The sequence below is a fragment of the Hirundo rustica genome, chromosome 4 (assembly GCF_015227805.2).
Source record: "Hirundo rustica isolate bHirRus1 chromosome 4, bHirRus1.pri.v3, whole genome shotgun sequence".
Classification (NCBI taxonomy): domain Eukaryota; kingdom Metazoa; phylum Chordata; class Aves; order Passeriformes; family Hirundinidae; genus Hirundo; species Hirundo rustica.
This window is the reverse complement of record NC_053453.1, coordinates 3,066,980-3,092,629: the sequence shown is the minus strand read 5'-3', so window position 1 is coordinate 3,092,629 and position 25,650 is coordinate 3,066,980. Positions and strand designations below refer to the sequence as shown.

The window sequence follows — 25,650 nt, the reverse complement described above, 5'->3', positions numbered from 1 at the left end:
TATCTCTAAGCAGAACATATTTTCCAATGGGAGAATTTTCTCCCAGTCCCTATCTCAACTCACAGACCTTTCTTTATTTTTTTTCTCTCTTTTCTGTCCTGCTGTGGCAGGGAAGGCTGAGTGTGCAGCTTTTGTGGGTAGCTGGTGTCTGGCCAATGCCAAACCTTGACAGTTGGCCAAGCAGCCAGTGGTTCCAGAGCCTGGAAAGTGATGGCATGGGATGAGGAGTGCTGAGGATGAGTGTGGTCTCTAGCCCCAGCTGGTTTCATGAAGTGGGTGAGCAAGTCAGAGGGAGTCCACTGAGATACAGTGGAGGTGTCTGGAGATGTGCCTCAGCCTGAAATCACACTGATATTTTTATCTGATCAAGACCTGTGTCAGCGTTTGATCCCAGGAAAATAAATCCAACCAGGCAGAGGGCCTGGGATTGCAGGAGCTGTCCAGACAAGGGGCTGAGAATGATGTCCTCACTTTGTACTCCTAAAAAGCAAACTCTCCTCCTAGGTGCCTGGGCAGCCCAGCTGGCACAAGGCAGGGCTCTTGCTGCTCTGGCAGTGGGAGTTGACAGGAGCAGAACTCCAGGGTGCTCCCAGGCAGTGTCCCGTGTCTGTGCTGGGATCTGGTTCCCTCTGCTCAGGTGTGCAGAGCCCACGGAGCTACCTCTGGGGAATGGGCCTGGCCTGTGGCTGCTGGCCCAGGTGGGGCTGGGTGTTGTTCAGGATCCTGCAGCACATCAGGCAGCCCCAGTGAAGTTCTCCACACCTCAGGGCAGCTGCAGTGGCCCAGGGTACATTTCTTTATGCAGCTGAGGCAGGCCTGGAGCTCTGCTGGCTGAGGTCAGAGCTGGGACCCCAGCACAGCTGGAGACACCTGCATGGGGCTGCCTCACTCTGCACCTCCACCAGAACCTATGTTTAGTGCAGCCCCCAAACAGGTTGGTCCTGGCTGAGCAATGAGACCCCGTAGGACAATGAGCAACAGCTCCTGGGCTGAGAAGTCCAGTCCCAAGCTGGCACCTCTGGAAGTGGCACAGCTTGCATGAGCTGTTGGCACCCTGGCTCACTTTGTTCATGCCCATTCCCAGGAGAATAACTAGTGTCTGGTGTTGACACTTGTGTGGGTGTTATCAGACTGTATTACCATATTGTCTTATGGTTTATCCTCAGATTGTATATGGCCACCCAATGTCCTGCAAGGGTGCACTTTGACATTACTGGTGGTGGTAGAAATTTCAGTGAGAAGCGACTTGTGGTTTCTGTAAGACATGACACTTCAATCCAGCACTGCAGCAAATAACTTTTATTGTAAGCCCTTGCAGACTCAATGACGTGGCACACATTGATCTTTTACAACCATTGAATACATTGGCCCAAATCAGTTTCCCCTAAATCTGCAGAACAGCTTCAGAAGCAGAGCAGAGCATGAAGGTGTCCAAGCAGTGCATCCCAGGAACCGAGCTTTGGCTGCTCAAAGCTTTCTGTATATCTGATGCCAAAGCCTGCCTGTCTGATACAGCAGGTGCTGCTCTCAAGATGCAGTTTCCAAAGCAAGCAAACAAAAGCATGTTCCAGGATCACAGAATCACTGAATTGTTGTGTTTTGGAGGGACTTCTCAAGATCTTCTAGTCCAGACTCAAGGCTAAACCAGGATCAGCTGAAGCAAGCTGTCCAGAATCATGTATTGTTGGGGTTTGGGTATCTCCAGACACAGATGTGCAGACAAGATCTCTGGGCAACGTGAGGTGCCCTGGTCCCACAGCCTTCCTAAGGAGGTGAGGGACAAGTCAGCTGCACACTCTCGGGGACAGCTAAGGAGGACAGGACTCATTGCTGAGAGCTCTCTCCTGAGATGGGCAGCAAAGCAAAGCAGCTGGAGGCTGTTTCCACACCTTTGTGCCTTTGAGCAGGGGAGGAGGTGCCCTGAGGGACAGAGCTGGAAACACACCAGAGAAGGAAGCAGCACAGACGCTGCACAGGACATTTGTCCCCCTCTGCTCTGCTGAGACCCCACCTGCAGTGCTGCCTCCAGCTCTGGGATCCCCAGCAGAAGAAGGATACAAAACTGTTGGAGTGGAGTCCAGCGGGGGCTGTGAAGGTGATCCGAGGTCTGGAGCATGTCTGGTGTGGAGAGAGAGTGAGGGAGCTGGGGATGTTCAGCCTGGAGAAGACTCCTGGGAATCCAGTACCTAAAGGATCTGTAGGAGGGCTGGAGAGGGGCTCTGGACAAGGCTATGGAGTAATAGGACATGAGGGAATGGTTTTACACTAATGAGGGGCCGGGTGAGCTGAAATATTACAAAGAAGCAAATTACCAAAGTGAGTAGGTTGTGGTAAAAGTAAAAGTTATCCCAAGATATTTTGACTGCCCCATCCCTGGAAGCATTCAAGGCCAGGCTGGGGAAGGCTTGGAACAACCAGCTGTAATGGAAGGTGTCTCTGCCCATGGCATGCAGGTCAGGATGAGATGATCTTTAAGGCTTTAAGGTCCCATCAAAACCCACCCATTCTCTGATTCTGTCATCCCATGACATGCGGGAAAAGCAGCCAAGCCTTTTCCATCCAGGATGTGAGGTTTGTTAGCGGGGACAGGCACTGTCGAAGAGAGAGACCTTTCCCTTCCCATAGAGCTGGGTCAAGCTGGTCTCCAGCTGGGCCAGTGTGAGGTTCTGGACCAGGTTCCTGTTGTTTTCAGCAATGACCGCCCAAGTCTTCATGGTTGTTTTGGTCTGGCAGCAGGCAGCTGACCAGATGTGGCTGGGTACATTAACCCTGTTATTGGAGATGTAGGTGTTCCCAGGCACAGCACCCACAATGACATAAGTGATATTACAGCCCTTGGTCTGGAAGGCCATTGTCTTGGTCTCATAGTCATTCCAGGTACCCTGGTTAAGTGTGCTGTTCTGGGGCACTATGTTGGTGAGGGTGAAGGTAGACCACTTGCTGTTGTTTCCACTTTGGTGGCAGCTGGGGCTCAAGTGACCACGGTTCAAGTCCTTGAGGTTGTTGTAGTCTTGGTTGATAGCCTGACTCTGGCCAATTTGCTGTGGAGTAATGTTGTACTTATTTTGAAGGAAATACTCTGTACTCATATTCTTGGGATAAGTTGGGTTGATCAGCTGGACAGAGTAAGAAGAGGAAAAGATGTCAGTACTGAGGATTGATGTAATGACACAGATTCCCCTGGAGCAGACATCTCTGATGGTCAAGATCTCATTTACATCATCTCAGTGTTGGAAAATGTATGAATCTGTGAGCAATCATACACATGCCCCTCCTACATGAACACAAAAGCTTTAAATAGAAAGCAGCTCAGAATCTGGCTGCTCTCATTTTGACTTGCGCCCTTTGTGATCCAGCCTGCAGCCTGTGCTGGGAGCATGGATGGATACATGAGACAAAGAGCATTTTCCACTCCTAGGATTGAAAGATGATGTTGGTGAGAAAGCTCCCTTGCCAAAAATGCTTCCCTTTTCTCCTGTCTTGACAGTCCAAATCTGCCCAGGGCTCTCCCTGGATCCCCTCACACTACACTGTGATTCTGTGATTCTATGATTCTGTGATTCCTTTAGGTTGCTGCTAGAATGATCCCCAGTCCTGGAAAACCAGAGGTTGACACCTCTAGCCCCATACACAGGGAGATGTGTCAGGAAATCAGTCCTGGAGCTGAGGCTTCCCTGGGAGGGCTACACATTGTACAGGGATGAATATTTTTGCTCAGGAAGCAAAAAGATCTCAATGTAAATTCGAATCTGCTATAGAAGGGCTAAGAATATTTCTGAGAGCAGATCTGGGCCATGCAGCATCTTCTGCAGCATCACTGATAAAAAGTTACAAATGATCAGCCTCTGAGAGGGACCTGTAACTTCAAGAGTGCTGGGGAAACTAAACCTTCCAAAAAGAGCTCTGGAGAAAGTTAACACAATCAAAGATTTTTTTGGCTTTGTCCCTGGGTCATCTCACTCCCTTCTGAGTTTCTCCTCACTTCCCTCATGCCACTCACAAAGCCTGTTTGACTTTTCACTGGGAGCAGATCAGCTCTGTCAGGGATCAAAAATCAGCTCCGGGCAAAGTGGGGATCAGATCCCAGCAGGACTCTTGGGCCCTCAAGTGCAGCCTCTCTTGGATGCCTTTCCCCCATCACTTGGTCACCCAGCACAGCACAGGGCATAGGGATGGGAATCCTTGGACTTTGTCATATAATGCCAAGTAATCAGATTTGCTGTTCCTGTCAGGTCAAGACAGAAAACTGGGCACCTTTGGGATGTGATTCATCTCATTCTCCTGCTGATGTCTCAGATGCATCAGAAGAACCATGTTGTGTAGGTGTATGAAGTTCAATGGGAAAATTCCTGTCAAGTGTGTGCCCATTTGCATGTGTGTAGTGGGATGGAATGAAATAGAAAAGTTGGGTTAAATGCTGTAGTTCATCATTTAATGACTGAAGTGTGATGTGCTGTAAGAGAGACACTCACCTGAGGCTCAACAAACCACGATTTAGATCTGGCACCAGGTCCGGGCTTGTATATGTAAGCAGAGTAGGCTGGAATTCTCATGCCTTTGTTGTAGAGGGTGGCATAGTGATAGGAGTTGTTGTAGATCTGACAGATCCAGGCTGGGTTCTGCGGCTCCAGGACATTATTCGGTGGGGTCCCCGCATAGAAAAACTGAGAACAACTTGCAAAGGATGTCACCACCTCACTGTGTCCCAGCCAGAGGCAGCTGGCAAATACCTGCAGCGGCAGCAGCCACAGCATTGTGGCAGGATTTCAGTGAAGGACTCTTGCTCCCCTGGAAGGCAAATGCAGAGGGACACTCAGCTTAGAGAGAGCTGTTCATGGCCTGGAGCGTTTTTGTGCAGGGGGAGAAGAGCTGTCAGAGGAGGGGATCAGGAGAGACCAGAAAAGCAGTCATTTCTGTTCTCCAGGATATGGAAAAATCAGGAGGGCAATAAGGGTGAAACCTAAACCAGGGTTTAGGTGCCCTGAGGAGGCAGCAGTGGGAGAAGTCAGCCTGTAGGACGAAGGAGCCAAACCCACCAGGAGTGTAATCAGCTCTCACATTAATGTTAGCTTGCAAGAGAGGCACAGCCCTGGGACAAGGTCATCTTTTCCCACCTCCCTCCTGCTCTGAGCACCTTCCCACAGCAGACACCTGCACCTGGGCAGGGACTCTGCTCAGCCCCCTGCAGTGCCCAGCTGGCCTTTCATCTCATGGGGCATTGGGCAGGGAAGAAACAGCAATGCTGCACTTCCTGCACGTCTCTGGCCCCATCCAGGTTCACAGAGACACATAGCTCTTCCAGTCAGAGCCAATACTGAACCCCAAATGATCCACTTGGGGTTCTGCCTCTCAGCTGACATTGGGCAATGAGGGTCCTGCTGCCCACCTTGCATTTCCACAGTATCCAACCCCAGACTCTGAACTTGCAGAGACATGGAGAGAGAAAATGAAGGGGCCAAGCAGATGGTAGCAGCAAGCATGGGGGATAACACCTCTGTCTTCTCAGCACAGTGGTAATTCTGCAATGCAAGCACTGAGGGGCACATCTTCCTCTGGTTGCTTGGGATTCCTGCTGATGCCCATCTCAAACTTTGATGCTTCATTTTCCGGTACAGTGAGAGGCACCATTGACAGAATTTCTGTTTCTTGGACAGCCACTCGTCCTCATTTGTCCTTCTCAGTGCTTATATGATTTTCAGCAGGCAGCAAGATCATTCCTCTATGAGAAAACTGCTGAAAAGCTCCCTGGGATGCTGGCAGCCAAGCAAGGGGCTCTGTCTCCTCTCAGAAGCAGCCCAGGTTTGGGATAGCAGGGCTGCTTCCATTTGCATTGCCAGACACTCAGTGGAATGATTTCATATCATCAGCATCTGGAATAAGGCAGCTGGGACAGGCAGTTCAAAGGGCTCCTGGGAGAGAAAGCTGCCACAGCCTGTGCAGCATAAAGCCCACCTTTGGCTGGGAAGGGTCTGTGCTGAGGACTGCTGAAGGCTTGACACGTCACTTTGCACATTTGCTCTTTTCTTCTTCTCCTCCCTGACCCTCATCTCTCCCTTTGCATTGCATTCAGGATGTTGAGCTGCACACAGCCCTGCTCTGACCCAAGCTCTGTGGTCCTTTCTCTCTTTTTCAGCCCTGGATCAGGAAGGTGGTGACCAATGAGCTGGAAACTGAGAACATGAACTGCAAGTAGAGACTTTTTACAGTACTGGGCAGAGCATGCCCATCGCTGCCCCAAACCAAGGAGAGACGTGTCTGAAAAGTCCTTCTGCATGACCCAGTCCATGAGATTAAAATGTGTGTAACTAACTTAATATCTGACTTAATATATTGAGAGAAAGGACCTACCGTGAGAAAGAGCAGCACAGGATTCTGCCCGCAGCCCCAAAGTGGCAGAGAACTCTCAAATGCCTCTGCTGACACCTCAGAATGTCTGGGTTTATATATTCTGTCGGAAGAGACAGTTGATAGATTTCCCAAGCAGAGATTAGAGTTCAGACCACACTTCTGTTTTTCTAGATGTTTCTTGCAAGGTCCTGGGTGAAATTTCGGTACTCAATAATCTCTCGTTTCCTTCTTTTTCAACAGTTTGATGTGAATTTTCAGGTGAGCTGGCTTGAGTTTTGTTCCCAAATTATTCCTTCTGCCCTTGCCCTCCTGAGTGACAGAACATACTGAAGTGCTGCAAAATTCAGTGCATGCATAAGCTCCGATTGCCCCTTGAAGCTCTACAACTCCTGCCTAGGCTTTGTCCATATATATTTATTCCAAAGCTCAGGAGAGACTTTGAATATTGGAGTCAACGGTGAGGAAGGAGCAAGAGCTTACCTTCAAGCAGTGTCTCAGAAGTGGCAGCCGAACCATTCCTTCTGTCTTCTCCCTGGAGAAAGGACTGTTGGAATCCTCAGGAGTGCCACTGTAATATATAGCCAGCCAAAATTTTGCCTCTTCTTATTAACTAAATATTCCACACACAAGAGGAGTTTTCTGTTTTTAGTTTGGGGAGTTTGTTCATACCCACCGTGAAATGTGTTGACAGTTGTTTGTCATCGTTTCCTCAGGATTTCTCCCAGATTTGCTGACTTGCAGCATGGTGTGTCAGGATCTGTCAACAGGGTCTGGTGACTTCCTTGATCATTTCATCAAACCCACCAGCTGCAGCTGCTGCTGCTCCAGTACCTACATGTGTTTCTGTTCTCAACAGAACAGCTCTGGTGACATTAGATGGACTGGCCTGTCTTTGACAACACTCAGATATTCACAGGCTGCTCTTCTGCAGCCTCCCATTGCACCATTCCTATGGCCAGGCTACAAATCTTCTCCTGCCTGATTGCCATGGCTTTGTAAGAGCTTCATCCCAGCAGCCTGGGAAGGAGAAGTGTTGTAGTGCATTATTTGAGTTTATATTACATTTCATTTTATATTGGGTTTTGTAATGGTTTCTTCTCTACCTCCTGTTCTCATGGAAAATGTATCATGAGGTTTGTCCCTGCTCCTTCTCCTCACCCATCCTCCCATGCTGGAATGTAATCCAACTCTGTTCCACTCCCACCTTATCCCTGATTGAGTAGTGGCTTGTCTCTGCGTCTAGCCCCTTCCCTCCCAGATGAAAGCCTTGGGACAATGTGGAAATCTCTTGAACTCTTGGGACCAGGACAGCAATGGGAACTGTGCTGGGCTCCTGACTCTGTGGAGGCAGGAGCAGAGATTGAATAAAGTCGTGACTCCCCCTGAACCAAGGGTAGACTCTTTTCTTTTGCCATCGACGGATGCCTGCTCTCTCTAAAGGAAAAGGTTTCCAGCCTCTCTGGGACAAGGGCGTGGAGGTGATCAGTGTGCTGGGTACAGAGTTAATTTTCTTGACAATGGCAGTTTAGGGTGCTGGCTGTTTTTGGAGTTGTTCTGAACATAGGGTTGATAACAGAGTGATGTTTTTTGTTATTGCTGAGCAGAGCTTGCACAGAGCCGAGGCCTTTTCTGCCTTTTGTACTGCCAGTCTGGCAAGGAGACTGGGGTACTTGGGAGGTTGGGAGCAGACACAGCCAGGATGGGTGACCCCAGCTAACCACAGGGATATTCCAGATCATGTGACATCATGCTGAGCATATCAAGTGAGAGATGAAGGAGAAAGGAGGGGCCATTTGGAGTGGTGAGTTTTGTTTTCCCAGGTAACTGTTAGGTGGGATGGGGCCCTGCTGTCCTGGTGGTGGCTGAACACCTTTCTATCCATGGGAAATGGTGAAAGAATTCCTTGTTGTGCTTTGCTTGTGTGCAGAGCTTTTGCTGTCCCTGCTAAACTGTCTTTATCTCGACCCACGAGTTTTCCAGCTTTTACCCTTCCAATTCTCTCCTTGATCCCATTGGTCTGTAAATGAGGGAGCGCCTGAGTGGGGCGTGGCTGCTGGCTGGGGTTAAACCAAGATATTAGTGCAAGTCACAACAGCTTGAAATGGAAGGAGTGAAGGTTTAGAGTGGGTATTCAGAAGATTTTTGTTACTGTATGGGTGGTGGAACCTCAGCAGTGGTTGCTCACAGAGTCTGAGACTGCCCCATCCCTGGGAGTGTCCACGGCCGGGTTGAACGGGGCTTGGAGTGACCCAGGATAGTGGAAGGCATCCCTGCCCATGGGAGGGCACAGAACCAGTTGGTCATTAAGGTCCTGCCCAGCCAAGAATTTTCTGTGATTCAATGATCATTCATTCACTTAAAATTAAAATGGACTAATTTTCTTCTATGTCTGGAAGTCCAGGAATATTTGAAAAAATATGTTGTTTGTTAAAACCAGAAATATACAGAAAAGTGTGTTAGATCAATTTTGTTTGAACAAACTGGTTGGGTTCTGTGGTTTCTTTTGTCTTTGTTGATGTGTGACTGATGCCTTAAGGCAAGTGAAGATTAGCCAGGATGAGGGAGAAGGCCAAGAAGAAGCAGATCTGGTGGAGGTGGGGCAAATTCCTCCTTTCTGATGAGGCCCAACTGACATGACAAAGCAGGGTCCAATGGCGATCACATCATTGGAAGAGGCCATAAACCATCAAAGAGCCCCAAAATGTGCCCCAATTCCACAGTGCTGCGTGACAGAGTGGAAAAGCCATCCCAAGGGAAAAGTGGGGCAATGCCAAATAATCCTGAATGCACAGAACCCGTTGAAGTCTTTGTTGTTCAGGCCCTCACCCCCAAAGGATCAAGAGTGAGGACATCAAAGTTGCAAGTCCCACTGCTGGAGCCATGGGGATGTCTTGTGTGAGCCGTTGACACCCTGGCCCACTCTGCTCATGCCCATTCTCAGGAGAATAACTGATGTCTGATGCTGACACTTGTGTGGGTGTTATGGCATCCTCAGATTGCATTTCGACACCCAATGTCCTGCAAGGGTGCTATGGGCACTGTGACATTACTGGTGGTGGTAGATATTTCAGTGAGAAGCGACTTGTGGTTTCTGTAAGACATGACACTGCAATCCAGCACTGCAGCAAATAACTTTTATTGTAAGCTCTTGCAAACTCCATGCTGTGGCACACATTGATCTTTTACAACCATTGAATCAGTTTCCCCTAATCAGTTTCCCCTAAATCTGCAGAACAGCTTCAGAAGCAGAGCAGAGCATGAAGGTATCCTAGCAGTGCATCCCAGGAGCTGAGCTTTGGCTGCTCAAAGCTTTCTGTGTATTTGATGCCAAAGCCTGCCTGTCTGATACATCAGGTGCCGCTCTCAAGATGCAGTTTCCAAAGTAAGCAAACAAAAGCATATCTCAGGATCACAGAATCACTGAATTGTTGTGTTTTGGAGGGACTTGTCAAGATCTTCTAGTCCAGACTCCAGGCAGGATCAGCTCAAGCAGGTTGTCCACAATGAGCTTGGCTGCATTTGTAGTTGTGTGGCACTCTTGAAGTGCTCGGTCAGCAGCATTCCTGAATGCCTCCTCACCTGACTCCCAACAGCAAGGGGCATTTTTTCTAGGCACGGCAAGTGAAGTGAGACCATCAGTGCAGGGAGTGTAACAGACACCCACCCAGATTCACTACAGATAAACAGTTCCTCAAGAATCAGAGGTGTCACCTTACAATGTGACCTCATTAAAGTTGCCTAAAAACTAACATAGGAAAGTTTCGCTCCTGGGTGGATCTTTGCCAACTGCTCTCTCAAGCAGAGTCGAGAAGATGCCACTGCTTGATTTTCTTGTCTCCTTCTCTTTTGGGACAGCACATGGCAACATCTCCAGTCCACAGAATATGAACCCTTGGCGTGATTGGAAAAGGACTAAGCAAGGTGCATGGCACAAGCCACTTTGAAGTGAAGTGGCCTTAGGTCGCAGTGTCTCCTCACAGCTCCTGGCAAAAATAATTTTTCCTTATGCTGTGTGTCTGAAGTCCCTGTGATGCACTGGAGTCCAGAGCTCTCCCCAAAGATGGACAGACACAGAGCAAACTGCAAAATTACCCTCTCATGTCAGTGCAGCTGCATCTTCCCAGGGAACAGAGGTGCTTCCCACCCTACCATGGGCATGGACAAGCTCTGGGCTCAGCAAAGGGCTGAATGTCTGTTCCCCATTCACATCAGGCTCAGCAGAAAACAGAGGCAATCCCAGATGAAAGGTGCCTGGCAGCATGCTTGTGGAGCTGGGGCAGCCCTCTGCACAGCTCCAAGCTGGGCTCCTGTGAGAAGCACAGAATCATTTCTGTTGGAAAAGGCCTCTGAGATCGTGGAGTCCAACCTTGAACCAATCCCCACCTGGTCAACTGGACCATGGCCCTGACTGCCACCATATCCACTCTCCATGGACTGGGATTCCACCACATCCTCAGGCAGTCCATTCCAATGTTGAATCACCCTTCATGTGAAGAAATTCCTCCTGATATTCCACCAGAATCTCCCCTGGTGCAGGTTGAAGCCTTGTCCTCTCATTGTCTCACTGCTTCCCTGGGGGAGAATGCTGACCCCCACCAGGCTACAACCCCTTTTGTCCTAGGGTGACTGTGTATCCCCCAGTCATCTATTGGGTGCAAAGGGGAGGGGAAGTGCGGTTTGCTTTTCCCCAGGAAAACTCTGCTCCTCAGAGTGACCTTGAAGCGGGGGAGTTTGAACATTGCAAGACGAAAGAAGCTCTGTTTTTTTCATTTTTTTTCCCCGGGAGTTAGTTAGTTAGTTTAGTGCTAGCGTAGTTAGACCCTGTAAAATAGGTGTAGTTTTTTCCCTTTTTTTCCTTTTTTTTCCCTTTTTTTCCCATTTTTTCCCTTTTTTTCCCTTTTTTTTCCCCTTTTTTTCCCTTTTTTTTCCCTCTCCTCGGAGCTGTTCCAATCTCTCCGGACTAATGACCTGGGAGAAGCACCGGGGGCCTCCACAGGGGACCCACCCCACCAAGACCAGCCCTGCACATCTCCTTTTCTGCCAGCGCCAGCGGAGATAGAGCAATGGAACACAGTGACTATCTTTAAGAGGAGACCTTCTCTTTTTGAGTTTGTTATCCCTCTGTAAGTGGCACGAAGCTCTTGTCATCCGGTATTGTGCTGGGAGTGCTTTGCCTGTTTAATAAACAGGTTTTTTCCACTTCCCTCTGAGGAAGTCTTTTCCCGAAATGTTTTGGGGGAGGGGAGGGGGTCCCGTGGGAGGGTTTCTCCCAAATCTGCCTGAAACCAGAAGACCTTTTCAGGGAGCTTTAGAGAGAAATAATCTCTCAGAGCCCCCTCTTCTGTGTTAAAGAACCCCAGTGTACGGCAATCCAAGAGATGGGACTGATTGCTCAGATGCAAAAAGTTGGTTTATTGATCACAAAGCTTCAGGATATATATCTTTTCAGGTATTACTAAAAATTGCTGCTCACTTAAGCAATAATAACTGAATGAAGCCTATCTTATGTTTCTTAATAATATTGCTTAACTAATGGGCAAGGGCAGACCCATACAAGCATGTACAGGCTTACCGCTAAGCTAAACATAATCAGCATATCATTATCTTCTGCTTCCCTCTTCAGGGTACAGTCTGCCATGGCTGCACTGCCTGCCAAGGGCCTACCAATGCTAACCTGTGCACTTCTGTGATGAGCTGAGCTGAACTCTCAGTCCTGCTCTCTGGCTGCATCTCTACACCCAGCTGCCTCAGCTGCTCCTCACAGGCCTTACCCTCCATGGCCTTCCCCAGCGTCATGGCTGTTCTCTGCACTGGCTGCAGAGGTGACCTCGGCCCATGGATCCAGCCTGTCCAGATCCCTCTGCAGAGCCTTCCTGCCCTCCAGCAGGCTGAGTCTCCCACCAAAGCTGCTATCATCCGTGATCTTCCTGAGGGTTCACTGGATCCCCTCATCCAGATCATCAGTAAAGATATTAAATGGGACTAGTCCTAACACTGATCCCTGGGGGCCACCGCTTGTGGCTGGATGGCAGCTGGATGTGGCACCATTCACCAACATTCTCTGGGCCTGGACATCCAGAGAGTTCCTGTCCCAGCCAAGAGAGCACCTCTGCAAGCCATAGGCTGATGGCTTTTCCATGAGAATGCCATGGGAGACTGTGCCAAAGGCTTTGTGGAAGTCCAGGCAGACATTTGCACAACCTCTCCCCTCATCCACTGGGCCTGTCATCTGATCATCACAGGAGATCAGGTTCTCTAGGCAAGACTTGCCTTTCCTAAATCTCTGCTGGCTGGGACTGATGCCTTGGCTATCCTGTATGTGCCATGTGATCACACTCAGGACAATCTGCTCCATAACCCTTCTGGGAAGCGAGGCCAGGTGGACACGCCTGTAGTCGCACAGATTCTCCTTGCCGCCCTTCTTGTGGCTGGATGTCACAATGGCCAAACTCCAGGCTTCTGGGACGTCCCCAATCACCCAGCACTGATTAGAAGTGATGGAAAGCAACAGTGCTCATATCTGAAAGAAGGCAGAATCCAAGGTGATCCTTTTCTCTCTTGCGCTCCTATGTATGTCACAAGCTTGCTGTGGATGGCAGGGCATTTCTAATTACTGAACAAGGTAGAAGTCCTGGGAAAACCCTGGGAATTTGATAGAGGTGGCACTGATGGGCTTGGGGAGTTGGTTCTGCACAGCCTGGTTTTCAGTAGTGGGGGTGCCACAAAGGTGGTTTCTGTGAGATGTTGCTAGAAGCTTCCGCCACGTCTAGCAGAACCAGTCCCTGAAGGCTCTGAAGATGGACAGGCTGATGACCACAGCCGGGCCAATTAGAGATGTTGGTAACACCTCTGCAATAACATATTTAAGAAGGAAGTCAAAACAAATTGGGTTGTTGTGGGAGATTAGGGACAGGCGGTCGGAAGATACCGCGCTGTACGGGCAGACAGAACTCCTCCCTCAACTCTTAGTTGGTTAGTGTCCTTGATAAGGTAAGCAATACCTAACTTGTAACGTAAGCAGACGGATGTGATGTAGCAAACAGAGGTTTTATAACTCCATGTAACCAGTTAATAAACGCCATTAGCCGTCCACCACACTGGTGTCTGTGAGCTGATGGACCGAGCAGCCTGGGTGTGGCTGCCGTGTCGTTCCTGAACCAGGTCGCTACACCTCAGCAGAGGTAGCAAGTGGTGCCGAAAACCCCGGGAGTCGCCCGGGAGAACGGGAGTCGCCTGGACGGGTGAACGACGGCCGAGCGGCTGGTCCAGCTCGGCGGGAGGGACGCCTCCGGACCCACGCAGAGGATGGAAGCTCTCGTGAAGGTCGTTTCTCAGATTCATAAGCAGTGGGGAATTGATTGTAAAGCAAAAGATTTTACCCTCGCAGTGATGAGGCTTTTGCAACTTAGTATTATTGATCGTCCGGTGGATATCCTCCACCCAGATGTTTGGGATCAATGTACTAAAGCTCTTGCCGAAGACACAATGTCTTCCAGCTCAGGGAAAAATCTTAAAGCATGGGGAAGGGTCGTAAAATCATTACAGAAAGCGTTGCAGGAACAAGACACCTGGAGAGCTGCGCGAAATTGTTTAAAGGTTTCCCCCCAATTAGGTATCGCAGCAGCAACGCAAACTTTCTCAGAGGGAACTGTTGTTGAGAATTTTCAGAATGTAAAAGAACATACTCTGAATGTTAGTGATAATGCTCAGAGTGTTAATGAAGTCGGTTTGGCTGAATGTATGGGCTCGGGCTCAGAAGGTCAAGAGCTTGCTTCGAGGCCCCCGGGCTCAAGGCCGCTCACTGAAGAGATAAAACAGATGCAGTCATTTTACAACGGTCTAGCTGAAGAAGCTAGGAATGCTGAAAAAGTGGGGGAGGGACCTCCACCTTATGCGCCTCAAGATAGCGCTGAAAACAAAGAGAGCTCGTTTGCGAATGCGGGGGCGCGCGAGCAGAAAAAGGGAGGAGAGCGCAAAGAAAGAGCTGAAGCTAATCTTTGCCAAAAAGCGCGTTTTTCTAAGGCAAGAAGCTCCCACAGCAGGAGGCGGGGGGAGCGCAGGTGCAGGAGGCCCAGGGGGAAGGAGTGGCCCAGCCCTGAGGGAAAGGGGCGGGGGCCAAGAGGGAAGGGACGGCCCAGTCCTGAGGGAAAGGGGCGGGGGCCCAGAGGGAAGGGACGGCCCAGTCCTGAGGGAAAGGGGCGGGGGCCCAGAGGGAAGGGACGGCCCAGTCCTGAGGGAAAGGGGCCGGGTCGGAGCCCGACCAAAAGGCTCCAGAGCCCGGAAGCAGCCAGTCAGTCGACTTCCGGCTCTGAACCGGACTTCAGCTGGGACTGGGACAGCCAGTCCTCTGCTGCCGGCTCTGACTCCGGCTCTGACAAAGAAGAAATAACAGTATATAAAATTAGTAACAACAATGTTTCTACTTGGGCTGAGGGGAAGTCAGAACAAACTCCCCTCACAGACTGGAAGAAGATAAAAATGGCATGCTTTAAATGCAGCCAGGCATTTAAATTGGGCAAACGTGCAAATTATTAGACTCCCACCTTCAGTGCCCCAGTCATTCAAACCCTATCAGAATCTCGCAGCACGCAGACAAAAGAGGGAAGCCACATCTGGCACCTCCTCCTCATCCCGTCCTTTAGCTATCTACCAAAAACCTAAGTCAGATCCTTACAATTTGTTTCTTAGTGTGTTAAATGCTACCTTTTTGTCATTGAACCAATCCAATCCGAACTTTACAAAATCATGCTGGTTATGTTATAATGCAGAACCTCCTTTTTATGAGGGTGTCGCCCTTGATGCTCCTTTTGAATACTCTGTAGCAAACAATCCACACAACTGTAAGTGGGACACACCCCGGAGAGAAATTACCCTGAGTCAAGTCACAGGCCGAGGCAAATGCTTTGGCAGTGTAACCGTAGCAAAGCAGATGGGAAATATCTGTACTGAGTTCATCCAACCTAGCCAAAAGACTGATAAGTGGGCAGTTCCGTTCCTATCAGGAATGTGGGTCTGTCAACAAATTGGAATAACTCCCTGTGTATACCTTAACAAATTCAATAACCTTGCTGACTTTTGTGTCCAAGTTCTGATTGTTCCTAGAGTCCTGTATCACCAAGAAGAAGAAATGTATCTCTTTTTAGAAGAAACCATCCTGCTCCGCAAAAGAGAAGTAATAACAGGTATAACCATTGCAATGCTCCTTGGCCTAGGAGCCACTGGCACAGCCACAGGTGTTTCAGCTCTCGTGACCCAACATCAAAGACTTTCTCAGCTGCAAATGACAATTGACGAAGACTTACTGAGAATTGAAAAATCCATCTCCTCTCTGGAAAGATCTATCTCCTCGCTTTCAGAAGTCGTCCTGCAAAACAGGCGAGGACTGGACCTCTTGCTCATGCAGCAAGGAGGCCTGTGTGCTGCCTTGAGAGAAGAATGCTGTTTTTATGCAGACCACACCGGAGTCGTGCGAGACTCCATGGCCGAACTGAGAGGAAGACTGGCCCAGAGAAAGAGAGAGAGAGAGGCCCAACAAGGATGGTTCGAGTCATGGTTCAATCAGTCCCCATGGCTGGCCACCCTTGTTCCCACATTAATAGGCCCTCTCACCATGATACTCCTGACATTGATTTTTGGGCCTTGCATTTTGAACAAGTTAGTGTAGTTTCTTAGAAGATGTTTAGAGAAAGACGTCATCCTATTTGTCGAACGCATGCAATTATCGTGAAGTGTGTTTGTTACTAACATTTTATATTATTTTTGTATTCTATTATACTAACTTTAACAGCTTTTGTATTTTTATGACATTTATACTTTTATGACATTTATACTTTTATAACATTTATACTTTTATAACATTTATACTTTTATACTTTTTTATTTAGTCATGGGGGGGGGGGGAAATGTGGGAGATTAGGGACAGGTGGTCGGAAGATATCACGCTGTACGGGCAGACAGAACCCCTCCCTCAACTCTTAGTTGGTTAGTGTCCTTGATAAGGTAAGCAATACCTAACTTGTAACGTAAGCAGACGGATGTGATGTAGCAAACAGAGGTTTTATAACTCCATGTAACCAGTTAATAAACGCCATTAGCCGTCCACCACACTGGTGTCTGTGAGCTGATGGACCGAGCAGCCTGGGTGTGGCTGCCGTGTCGTTCCTGAACCAGGTCGCTACACCTCAGCGGAGGTAGCAGGTTGTGCAGTTTTAATTCCCGCCAGCGAAGAGAAGGGGTTGAGAACATGTGTGAGGAACAACATGGGGACACCAAGGTCAGTGGAGAAGGAAGGGGAGGAGGTGCTCCAGGTGCCAGAACTGAGATTCCTCTGCAGGCCATGGGGATTATCATGGTGAAGCAGCCGTGCCCCTGCAGGTCATGGGGATCCAAAGGGGATGCCCAGATCCACCCTCAGCCCATGGGGATCCATGGGTGGTGCAGAGATCCACCTGTGGACCATTAGGGTGGTGCCCATGCAGGAGCACGTGGATGCCTGGAGAATTTCATGATGCAGTGGGAGACTGGGTGGGGAGAGTGATCCCCTGCTCCGAGGCTGGAGCAGCCTCTCCATGGAGGACTCCACCTTTTGGAAAAATGACCCATGCCACAGCACAATTGGGAGCACTGTGTGCCTGTGGCAGGGACTCATGTTGCAGTGGTTTTGGTTGGACTGCTGCTTCTGAGAATGGAGTCATGCTGGAGAAGTTCAGTTTCCCATGAGGGAGTCCCCACAGTGCAGCAGGGGAGGGACTCCTCTACCTGAGCATCGGAAGAAACCATTGGATAATGAACTGACCAAACCTCACACTCTGTCTCCCTGTGCTGTTGGTGGGAAGGAGGGAAGGGCTGCACAAAGAAAAGTGTTTTTAAGGGATATTTTACTTCTCATTATCCTGCTCTGAATTTATGTGTACTAAAATCCCTTTCTATCTCTAGGTAGAACCTGTTTTGCAATGGGAGAATTTTCTCCCAGTCCTTAACTCATGAACCCTTCTTTGTTTTTTTCTCTCTCTTCTGTCCTGCTGTGGCAGGGAAGGCTGAGTGTACAGCTTTTGTGGGTGGCTGGTGTCTGACCAAAGCCAAACCTTGACAGTTGGTCAAGCAGCCAGTGGTTCCAGAGCCTGGAAAGCGATGGCATGGGATGAGGAGTGCTGAGGATGAGTGTGGTCTCTAGGCCCAGCCGGTTTCATGAAGTGGGTGAGAGACTCAGAGGGAGCCCACTGAGATACAGTGGAGGTGTCTGGAGAGGTGCCTCAGCCTGAAATCACACTGATACTTTCATCCGATCAAGACCTGTGTCAGCATTTGATCCCGGGAAAATAAATCCAACCAGGCAGAGGGCCTGGGATTGCAGGAGCTATCCAGAAAAGGGGCTGAGAATGATGTCCTCACTTTGTACTCCTAAAAAGCAAATTCTTCTCCTTGGTGTCTGGGCAGCCCAGCTGGCACAAAGAAGGGCTCTTGCTGCTCTGGCAGTGGGAACTGACAGGAACAGAACGCCAGGGTGCTCCCAGGCAGTGTCCCGTGTCTGTGCTGGGATCTGGTTCCCTCTGCTCAGGTGTGCAGAGGCCCCAGAGCTGCCCCTGGGGAATGGGCCTGGCCTGTGGCTGCTGGCCCAGGTGGGGCTGGGTGTTGTCCAGGATCCTGCAGCACATCAGGCAGCCCCAGTGGGGCTCTCCAAACCTCAGGGCAGCTGCAGTGGCCCAGGCTGCATTTCTTTATGCAGCTGAGGCAGGCCTGGAGCTCTGCTGGCTGCAGTCAGAGCTGGGACCCCAGCACAGCTGGAGACACCTGCATGGGGCTGCCTTACTCTGCACCTCCACCAGAACCTATGTTTAGTGCAGCTCCCAAACAGGTTGGTCCTGGCTGAGCAATGAGACCCAGTAGGACAATGAGCATCAGCTCCTGAGCTGGGAAGTCCAGTCCCAAGCTGGCACCTCTGGAAGTGGCACAGCTTGCATGAGCTGTTGGCACCCTTGCCCACTTTGTTCATGCCCATTCCCAGGAGAATAACTGATGTCTGATGCTGACACTTGTGTGGGTGTTATGAGATTGTATTATCAGATTGTGTTATGTGTTATCATCAGATTGCATCTGGCCACCCAATGTCCTGCAAGGGTGCTGTGGACACTGTGACATTACTGGTGGTGATAGATATGTCAGTGAGATGCGACTTGTGGTTTCTATAAGACATGACACTGCAATCCAGCACTGCAGCAAATAACTTTTATTGTAAGCTCTTGCAAACTCCATGCTGTGGAACACATTGATCTTTTACAACCATTGAATACATTGGCCCAAATTAGTTTCCCCTAAATCTGCAGAACAGCTTCAGAAGCAGAGCAGAGCATGAAGGTGTCCAAGCAGTGCATCCCAGGAACCGAGCTTTGGCTGCTCAAAGCTTTCTGTATATCTGATGCCAAAGCCTGCCTGTCTGATACAGCAGGTGCTGCTCTCAAGATGCAGTTTCCAAAGCAAGCAAACAAAAGCATGTCCCAGGATCACAGAATCACTGAATTGTTGTGTTTTGGAGGGACTTCTCAACATCTTCTAGTCTAGACTCCAGGCTCAAGCAGGATCAGTTCGAGCAGGTTGTCCAGGATCATGTATTGTTGGGGTTTGGGTATCTCCAGACACAGAGATGTCCAGACAAGATCTCTGGGCAACGTGAGGTGCCCTGGTCCCACAGCCTTCCTAAGGAGGTGAAGGACAAGTCACCTGCACACTCTCGGGGACAGCTAAGGAGGACAGGACTCATTGCTGAGAGCTCTCTCCTGAGATGGGCAGCAAACAAAGCAGCTGGAGACTGTGCCCACATCTTTGTGCCTTTGAGCAGAGGAGGAGGTGCCCTGAGGGACAGAGCTGGAAACACACCAGAGAAGGAAGCAGCACAGACGCTGCACAGGACATTTGTCCCCCTCTGCTCTTCTCTGCTCTGCCAGGACCCCACCTGCAGTGCTGCCTCCAGCTCTGGGACCTGCAGCACAAGAATGTTACGAAACTGTTGGAGTAGAGTTCAGAGGAGGCCATGAAGATGCTCCGAGGGCTGGAGCATATCCACTCTGGAAAGAGAGTGAGAGAGCTGGGGATGTTCAGCCTGGAGAAGATTCCTGAAAGTCCAGTACCTCAAGGATCTCTAAGAGGGCTGGAGAGGGTCTCTGGACAAGGCTACGGAGTGACAGGACAAGATGGATGGTTTCACACTGATGAGGGGCAGGGTTGAGATGGAATATTCTAAAGAAGTAAATTACCAAAGTGAGCTGGCTGTGGCAGAAGTAAAACTACCCTGAGATGATTTCACTGTCCCATCCCTGGAAGCATTCAAGGCCACTCTGGGGAGGGCTTGGAACAACCTGCTGTAGTGGAAGGTGTCCCTGGCAATGGCTGGCAGGTCAGGATGATATGATCTTTCAGGCTTGAAGGTCCCATCAAAACCCACCCATTCTCTGATTCTGTCATCCCATGACATGTGGGAAAAGCAGCCAAGCCTTTTCCATCCAGGATGTGAGGTTTGTTAGCGGGGACAGGCACTGTCGAACAGAGAGACCTTTCCCTTCCCATAGAGCTCTGTCAGCTTCTCCTCCAGCTGGGCCAGTGTGAGATTCTCGACCTGGCTGTCGCTGTTTTCAGCAATGACCGCCCAAGTCTTCATGGTTGTTTTGGTCTGGCAGCAGGCAGCTGACCAGATGTGGCTGGGTACATTAACCCTGTTATTGGAGACACTGGTGTTCCCAGGCACAGCACCCACGATGACGTAAGTGGTTTTACAGCCTTGGGTCTGTTGGTCCATTGTCTTGCTCTGATAGTTTTTCCAGGCACCCTGGTTAAGTCTGCTGTTCTGGGGCACTATGTTGGTGAGGGTGGAGGTAGATGACTTGCTCTTGGTTCCACTTTGGTGGCCACTGGGGCTCAAGCGACCATGCTCCAAACCCTCAAGGTTTTTGTAGTCTTGGTCAATAGCCTGACTCTGGCCAACTTGCTCTGCAGTGATCTTGTGTTTCTTTTCAATGGTATACTCAGTATCCATATCCTTGGAATAACTTGGGCTGATCAGCTGGACAGTGTAAGAAAAACGAAAGGTGTCAGTATTGAGGATGGATGTAATGAAACACATTACTCTGGAGCAGACATATCTGTTGTTCAAAAGGCCATTTATGTCATGTCAGTGCAGGAAAATGTATGAATATGAGAGAAATCATACACGTGCCCCTCCCTCACAAACACAAAACTTTAAATAGAAAATAGCTCAGAATCTGACTGCTCTCATTTTGACTTGTGTCCTTTGTGATCCAGCCTGCAGCCTGTGCTGGGAGCATGGATGGGTGAATGAAACCAGGAGGGTTTTCCACTCCTAGGATTGAAAAATGACTTTGGTGAGTAAACTCCCCTGCCAAATCTGCTTCCCCTTTCTCCTGTCTCCACAGCCCAAATATGCCCAGGGCTCTCCCTGGATCCCCTCACACCACATTGTGATTCTGTGATTCCTTTATGTTGCTGCTAGAATGATCCCCAGTCCTGGAAAAACAGAGGTTGACACCGCTAACCCCATACACAGGGAGATGTGTCAGGAAATCAGTCCTGGAGCTGAGGCTTCCCTGGGAGGGCTACACATTGTACAGGGATGAACATTTTTGTTCAGGAAGCAAAAAGATCTCAATGTAAATGAAATCTGTTACAGCAGAGCTAAGAATGTGTCTCAGAGCAGATCTGAGCCAGGCAGCATCTTCTGCAGCATCACTGAAAAGAAGTTACAAATGATCAGCCTCTGAGAGGGACCTGTAACTTCAAGAGTGCTGGGGAAACTAAACCTTCCAAAAAGAGCTCTGGAGAAAGTTAACACAATCAAAGATTTTTTTGGCTTTGTCCCTGGGTCATCTCACTCCCTTCTGAGTTTCTCCTCACTTCCCTCATGCCACTCACAAAGGCTGTTTGACTTTTCACTGGGAGCAGACAAGCTCTGTCAGGGATCAAAAAAACAGCTCCGGGCAAAGTGGGGATCAGCTCCCAGCAGGACTGTTGGGCCCTCAAGTGCAGCCTCTCTTGGATGCCTTTCCCCCATCACTTGGTCACCCAGCACAGCACAGGGCACAGGGATGGGAATCATTGGGCTTTGTCATGTAATGCCAAGCAATTGGATTTGCTGTTCCTGTCAGGTCAAAACAGAAAACTGGGCACCTTTGGGATGTGATTCATCTCATTCTCCTGCTGATGTCTCAGATGCATTAGAGGAACCATATGGTGCAGATGTTTGAAGTCCAAGGAGAAAATTCCCATCCAGTGTGTGTCCATTTGCATGTGTGTAGGGGCAAGGGAGGAAATGGAAAACTTGGGTTAAATGCTTCAGTTCATATTTTAATGACTGGAGGGTGATGTGCTGTAAGAGAGACACTCACCTGAGGTTCAATAAAGAACGATTTTGATTTGTCACCAGATCCAGGCTTGTATACGTAAGCAGAGTAGACTGGAATTCTTCTGTCTCTGTCGTACAGGGTGGCAAAGTGATAGGAGTTGCTGTAGCGCTGACAGATCCAGGCTGGGTTCTGTGGATTCAGGGCACTATTTGGGGGAGTCTTTGCATGGAGAAACTGAGAACAATCTTCAAAGGGCGAAATCACCTTGCTGTGTCCCAGCCAGAGGCAGCTGGCCAACACCTGCAGCAGCAGCAGCCGCAGCATCGTGGCAGGATTTCAGTGAAGGGCTCTCGCTCCCCTGGAAGGCAAATGCAGAGGGACACTCAGCTTGGAGAGAGCTGGTCATGGAATAGAGTGTTTGTGTGCAGGGGTGCAGAGCTGTCAGAGGAGGGGATCAGGAGAGACCAGGAAAGGAGTAATTTCTGTCCTCCAGCATATGGAAAAATCATGAGGGCAATAAGGGTGAAACCTAAACCAGGGTTTAGGTGCCCTGAGGAGGCTGCAGTGGGAGAAGTCAGCCTGTAGGAGGAAGGAGCCAAACCCAGCAGGAGTGTAATCAGCTCTCACATTAATGTTAGCTTGCAAGAGAGGCACAGCCCTGGGACAAGGTCACCTTTTCCCACCTCTCTCCTGCTCTGGGCACCTTCCCACAGCAATACCTGCAGCTGGGCAGGGACTCTGCTCAGCCCCCTGCAGTGCCCAGCTGGCCTTTCATCTCATGGGGCATTGGGCAGGGAAGAAATAGCAATGCTGCACTTCTTGCACATCTCTGGCCCCATCCAGGTTCACAGAGACACACAGCTCTTGCAGTCAGAGCCAATACTGAACCCCAAATGATCCATTTGGGGTTCTGCCTCTAAGCTGACATTGGGGCAATGGGGGTCCTGCTGCCCACCTTGCATTTCCACAGTATCCAACCCCAGACTCTGAACTTGCAGAGACATGGAGAGAGAAAATGAAGGGGCCAAGCAGATGGTAGCAGCAAGCATGGGGGATAACACCTCTATCTTCTCAGCACAGCAGCAATTCTGCAATGCAGGCACTGAGCGGCACATCTTCCTCTGGATGCTTGGGATTCCTGCTGGTGTCCGTCTTAAGCTTTGATGCTTGATCTTCCTGTACATTCAAAGGCACCATTGTTGGAGAACATGGGAGATCGTGCTGGGGGCACTCTTGCCCCTGATGTGTTGCAGCTGTGTTAGTTAACAAAGAGTGGGAACAGCCTTTCCCTCACAGCAATGGGTGATAAAAGAGTGAGTTTGTTGATGGAGTGGTCAGTCAGTTGGAGTCTACTGGCCATGCTGAGAGGAGGAAGGGACAGGAGGTTTTGTGAGGGGCAGAAAGGGTAAGACATCGTAAAAGGGACAGACAGGTTTAGGTGGCCGTTTGAGGACAAGAAGCAACAAGCTGAAACTACAGAGGAAAGAGTCAGAGCTGTGTGGGGTTGCTCATGGGACTGCAATGTAGAAAGAGTATGAAAGACGTTTTAGATAACAAGGTACTAATATTTGAGGTCCCCTGAAGTTTTTAAAGGAGCACTCTTGAGTACTGTGGCCATCTTGACAGCAATGATGACGCAGCGTTGCCAGAATTTCTATTTCTTGGACAGCCACTTGTCCTCATTTGTCCTTCTCAGTGCTTATATGATTTTCAGCAGTCAGCAAGATCATTCCTCTATGAGAAAACTGCTGAAAAGCTCCCTGGGATGCTGGCAGCCAAGCGAGGGGCTCTGTCTCCTTTCAGAGGCAGCCCAGGTTTGGGATAGCAGCGATGCTTCCATTTGCATTGCCAGACACTCAGTGGAATGATTTCATATCATCAGCATCTGGAATAAGGCAGCTGGGACAGGCAGTTCAAAGGGCTCCTGGGAGAGAAATCTGCCACAGCCTGTGCAGCACAAAGCCCACCTTTGCCTGGGAAGGGTCTGTGCTGAGGTCAGCTGAAGGCTTGACACGTCAATTTGCACATTCGCTCTTTTCTTCTTCTCCTCCCTGACCCTCATCTCTCCCTTTGCATTGCATTCAGGATGTTGAGCTGCACAAAGCCCTGATCTGACCCAAGCTTTCTCTCTTTTTCAGCCCTGGATCAGGAAGGTGCTGACCAATGAGCTGGAAACTGAGAACATGAACTGCAAGTAGAGACTTTTTACAGTACTAGGCAGAGCATGCCCATAGCTGCCCCAAACCAAGGAGAGAAGTGTCTGAAAAGTTCTTCTGCATGACCCAGTCCATGAGATTAAAATGTATGTAACTAACTTAATATCTAAGTTAATATATAGAGAGAAAACACCTACCGTGAGAAAGAGCAGCACAGGGTTCTGCCCGCAGCCCCAAAGTGGCAGAGGACTCTCAAAGACCTCTCCTGCAGCCTCAAAATGTCTGGGTTTATATGCTCTGCAGGAGGAGACCGTTGTTAGATTTCCCAAGCAGAGATTAGAGTTCAGACCACACTTCTGTATTCTAGAGCTTTCTTTCAAGGTCATGGGTAGAGGTTTGCTACTCAATCATTTCCTGCTTCCTTTTTATTCAACAGTTTGATGTGAATTTCCAGGCGAGCTGCCTTGAGTTACATTCCCAAATCATTCCTTCTGTCCTTGCCGTCCTGACAGACTGAAAATACTGAAGTGCTGCAAAATTCAGTGCATGCATAAGCTCAGATTGCCCCTTGGAGCTCTGCAACTCCCGCCTAGGCTTTGTTTATATATATTTTTCCAAAGTTCAGGAAAGACTTTGAATATTGGAGTCAGTGGTGAGGAAGGAGCAAGAGCTTACCTTGAAGCAGTGTTTCAAAACTGGCAGCGGAACCATTCCTTCTGTCTTCTCCCTGGAGAAAGGACTGTTGGAATCCTCAGGAGTGCCACTGAAATGAATAATATTGTATTTTCTAATAGTCCTGCATTTGTTTCTTCTTATTTACAAGATATTCCACACAAAAGAGGAGTTTTCTGTTTTTATTTTGGGGAGTTTGCTCTTACCTATCCTTAAATGTGATGACAGTTCTTTGTTAGAGTTTCCTCAGAATTTCTCCCAGATTTGCTGACTTGCAGCATGGTATGTCAGGATCAGTTAATGTGGTCTGGTGACTTCCTTGATCCTTTCATCAATCCCAAGCAGCTGCAGCTGTTCCTGCACCTACACGTTTCTGTTCCCAACAGAACAGCTCTGGTGACATCAGAGGGACTGGCCGTTCTCTGAGAACACTCAGATATTCACAGGCTGCTCTTCTGTAGCCTCCCATTACATCATTCCTATGGCCAGGCTACAAATCTTCTCCTGCCTGATTGCCATGGCTTTGTAACAGCTTCATCCCAGCAGCCTGGGAAGGAGAAGGCTCTAGGGATAGCTCAGAGCACCTGTCAGTGCTTAAGGAGTCTGCAGGAGAGCTGGAGAGAGAGACTTTGGACAAGGGCATGGAGTTGATCGGTGTGCTGGGTTCAGAGTTAATTTTCTCCACAGTGGCAGGTAGGGGGCTGGCTGTGTTTGGAGTTGTGCTGAACACAGAGTTGATAACACAGAGGTATTTGTGTTATTGCTGGGCAGAGTTTTCCCAGAGCCAAGGCTTTTTCTGCTTGTTGTTCTGCCAGGCTGGCAAGGAGGCTGGGAGTGCTTGGGAGTTTGGGAGCAGACACAGCCAGGATGGGTGACCCCAGCTGACCACAGGGATATTCCAGAGCATGTGACATCATGCTGAGCATATCAAGTGAGGGGAAGAAGGAGGAAGGATAGGACATTTGGAGTGGTGAGTTTTGTTTTCCCAGGTAACTGTTAGGTGAGATGGGGCCCTGCTGTCCTGGAGGTGCCTGAACACCTTTCAATCCATGGGAAATGGTGAAATAATTCCTTGTTGTGCTTTGCTTGTGTGCCAAGCTTTTGCTCTCCCTGTTAAACTGTCT

The 25,650-nt window shown here is 49.4% G+C and overlaps 2 protein-coding genes across 2 annotated transcripts; both read right to left on the bottom strand.

Moving 5' to 3' along the window:
• Positions 1–2,576: 2,576 nt before the first annotated feature.
• LOC120751376 (endonuclease domain-containing 1 protein-like) lies at positions 2,577–4,754 on the bottom strand. The gene is made up of 2 exons (XM_040061037.1): positions 4,473–4,754; positions 2,577–3,116 (listed from the first exon to the last, which is right to left on the bottom strand). Exons 1-2 carry the CDS (start codon positions 4,752–4,754, stop codon positions 2,577–2,579), a joined length of 822 nt encoding a protein of 273 aa, XP_039916971.1.
• Positions 4,755–18,588: 13,834 nt separating this feature from the next.
• On the bottom strand, positions 18,589–25,017 carry LOC120752467 (endonuclease domain-containing 1 protein-like). Its single transcript, XM_040063581.2, has 5 exons — positions 24,733–25,017; positions 24,530–24,617; positions 24,052–24,151; positions 21,741–22,056; positions 18,589–20,401 (listed from the first exon to the last, which is right to left on the bottom strand). The coding sequence occupies exons 4-5, from the start codon at positions 22,020–22,022 to the stop codon at positions 19,862–19,864; spliced, it is 822 nt and encodes a 273-aa protein (XP_039919515.1). The 5' UTR covers positions 22,023–22,056; positions 24,052–24,151; positions 24,530–24,617; positions 24,733–25,017; the 3' UTR covers positions 18,589–19,861.
• Between the last annotated feature and the right edge of the window lie 633 nt (positions 25,018–25,650).

Excerpts from the sequence above, each read along its gene's own strand:
- LOC120751376 (XM_040061037.1), bottom strand. The coding sequence starts at position 4,754 with ATGCTGTGGCTGCTGCCGCTGCAGGTATTTGCCAGCTGCCTCTGGCTG. Across the intron at positions 3,117-4,472 it reads CGTGGTTTGTTGAGCCTCAG|CTGATCAACCCAACTTATCC; the intron begins GTGAGTGTCTCT and ends TACTCTGTCCAG.
- LOC120752467 (XM_040063581.2), bottom strand. The coding sequence starts at position 22,022 with ATGCTGCGGCTGCTGCTGCTGCAGGTGTTGGCCAGCTGCCTCTGGCTG. Across the intron at positions 20,402-21,740 it reads CGTTCTTTATTGAACCTCAG|CTGATCAGCCCAAGTTATTC; the intron begins GTGAGTGTCTCT and ends TACACTGTCCAG.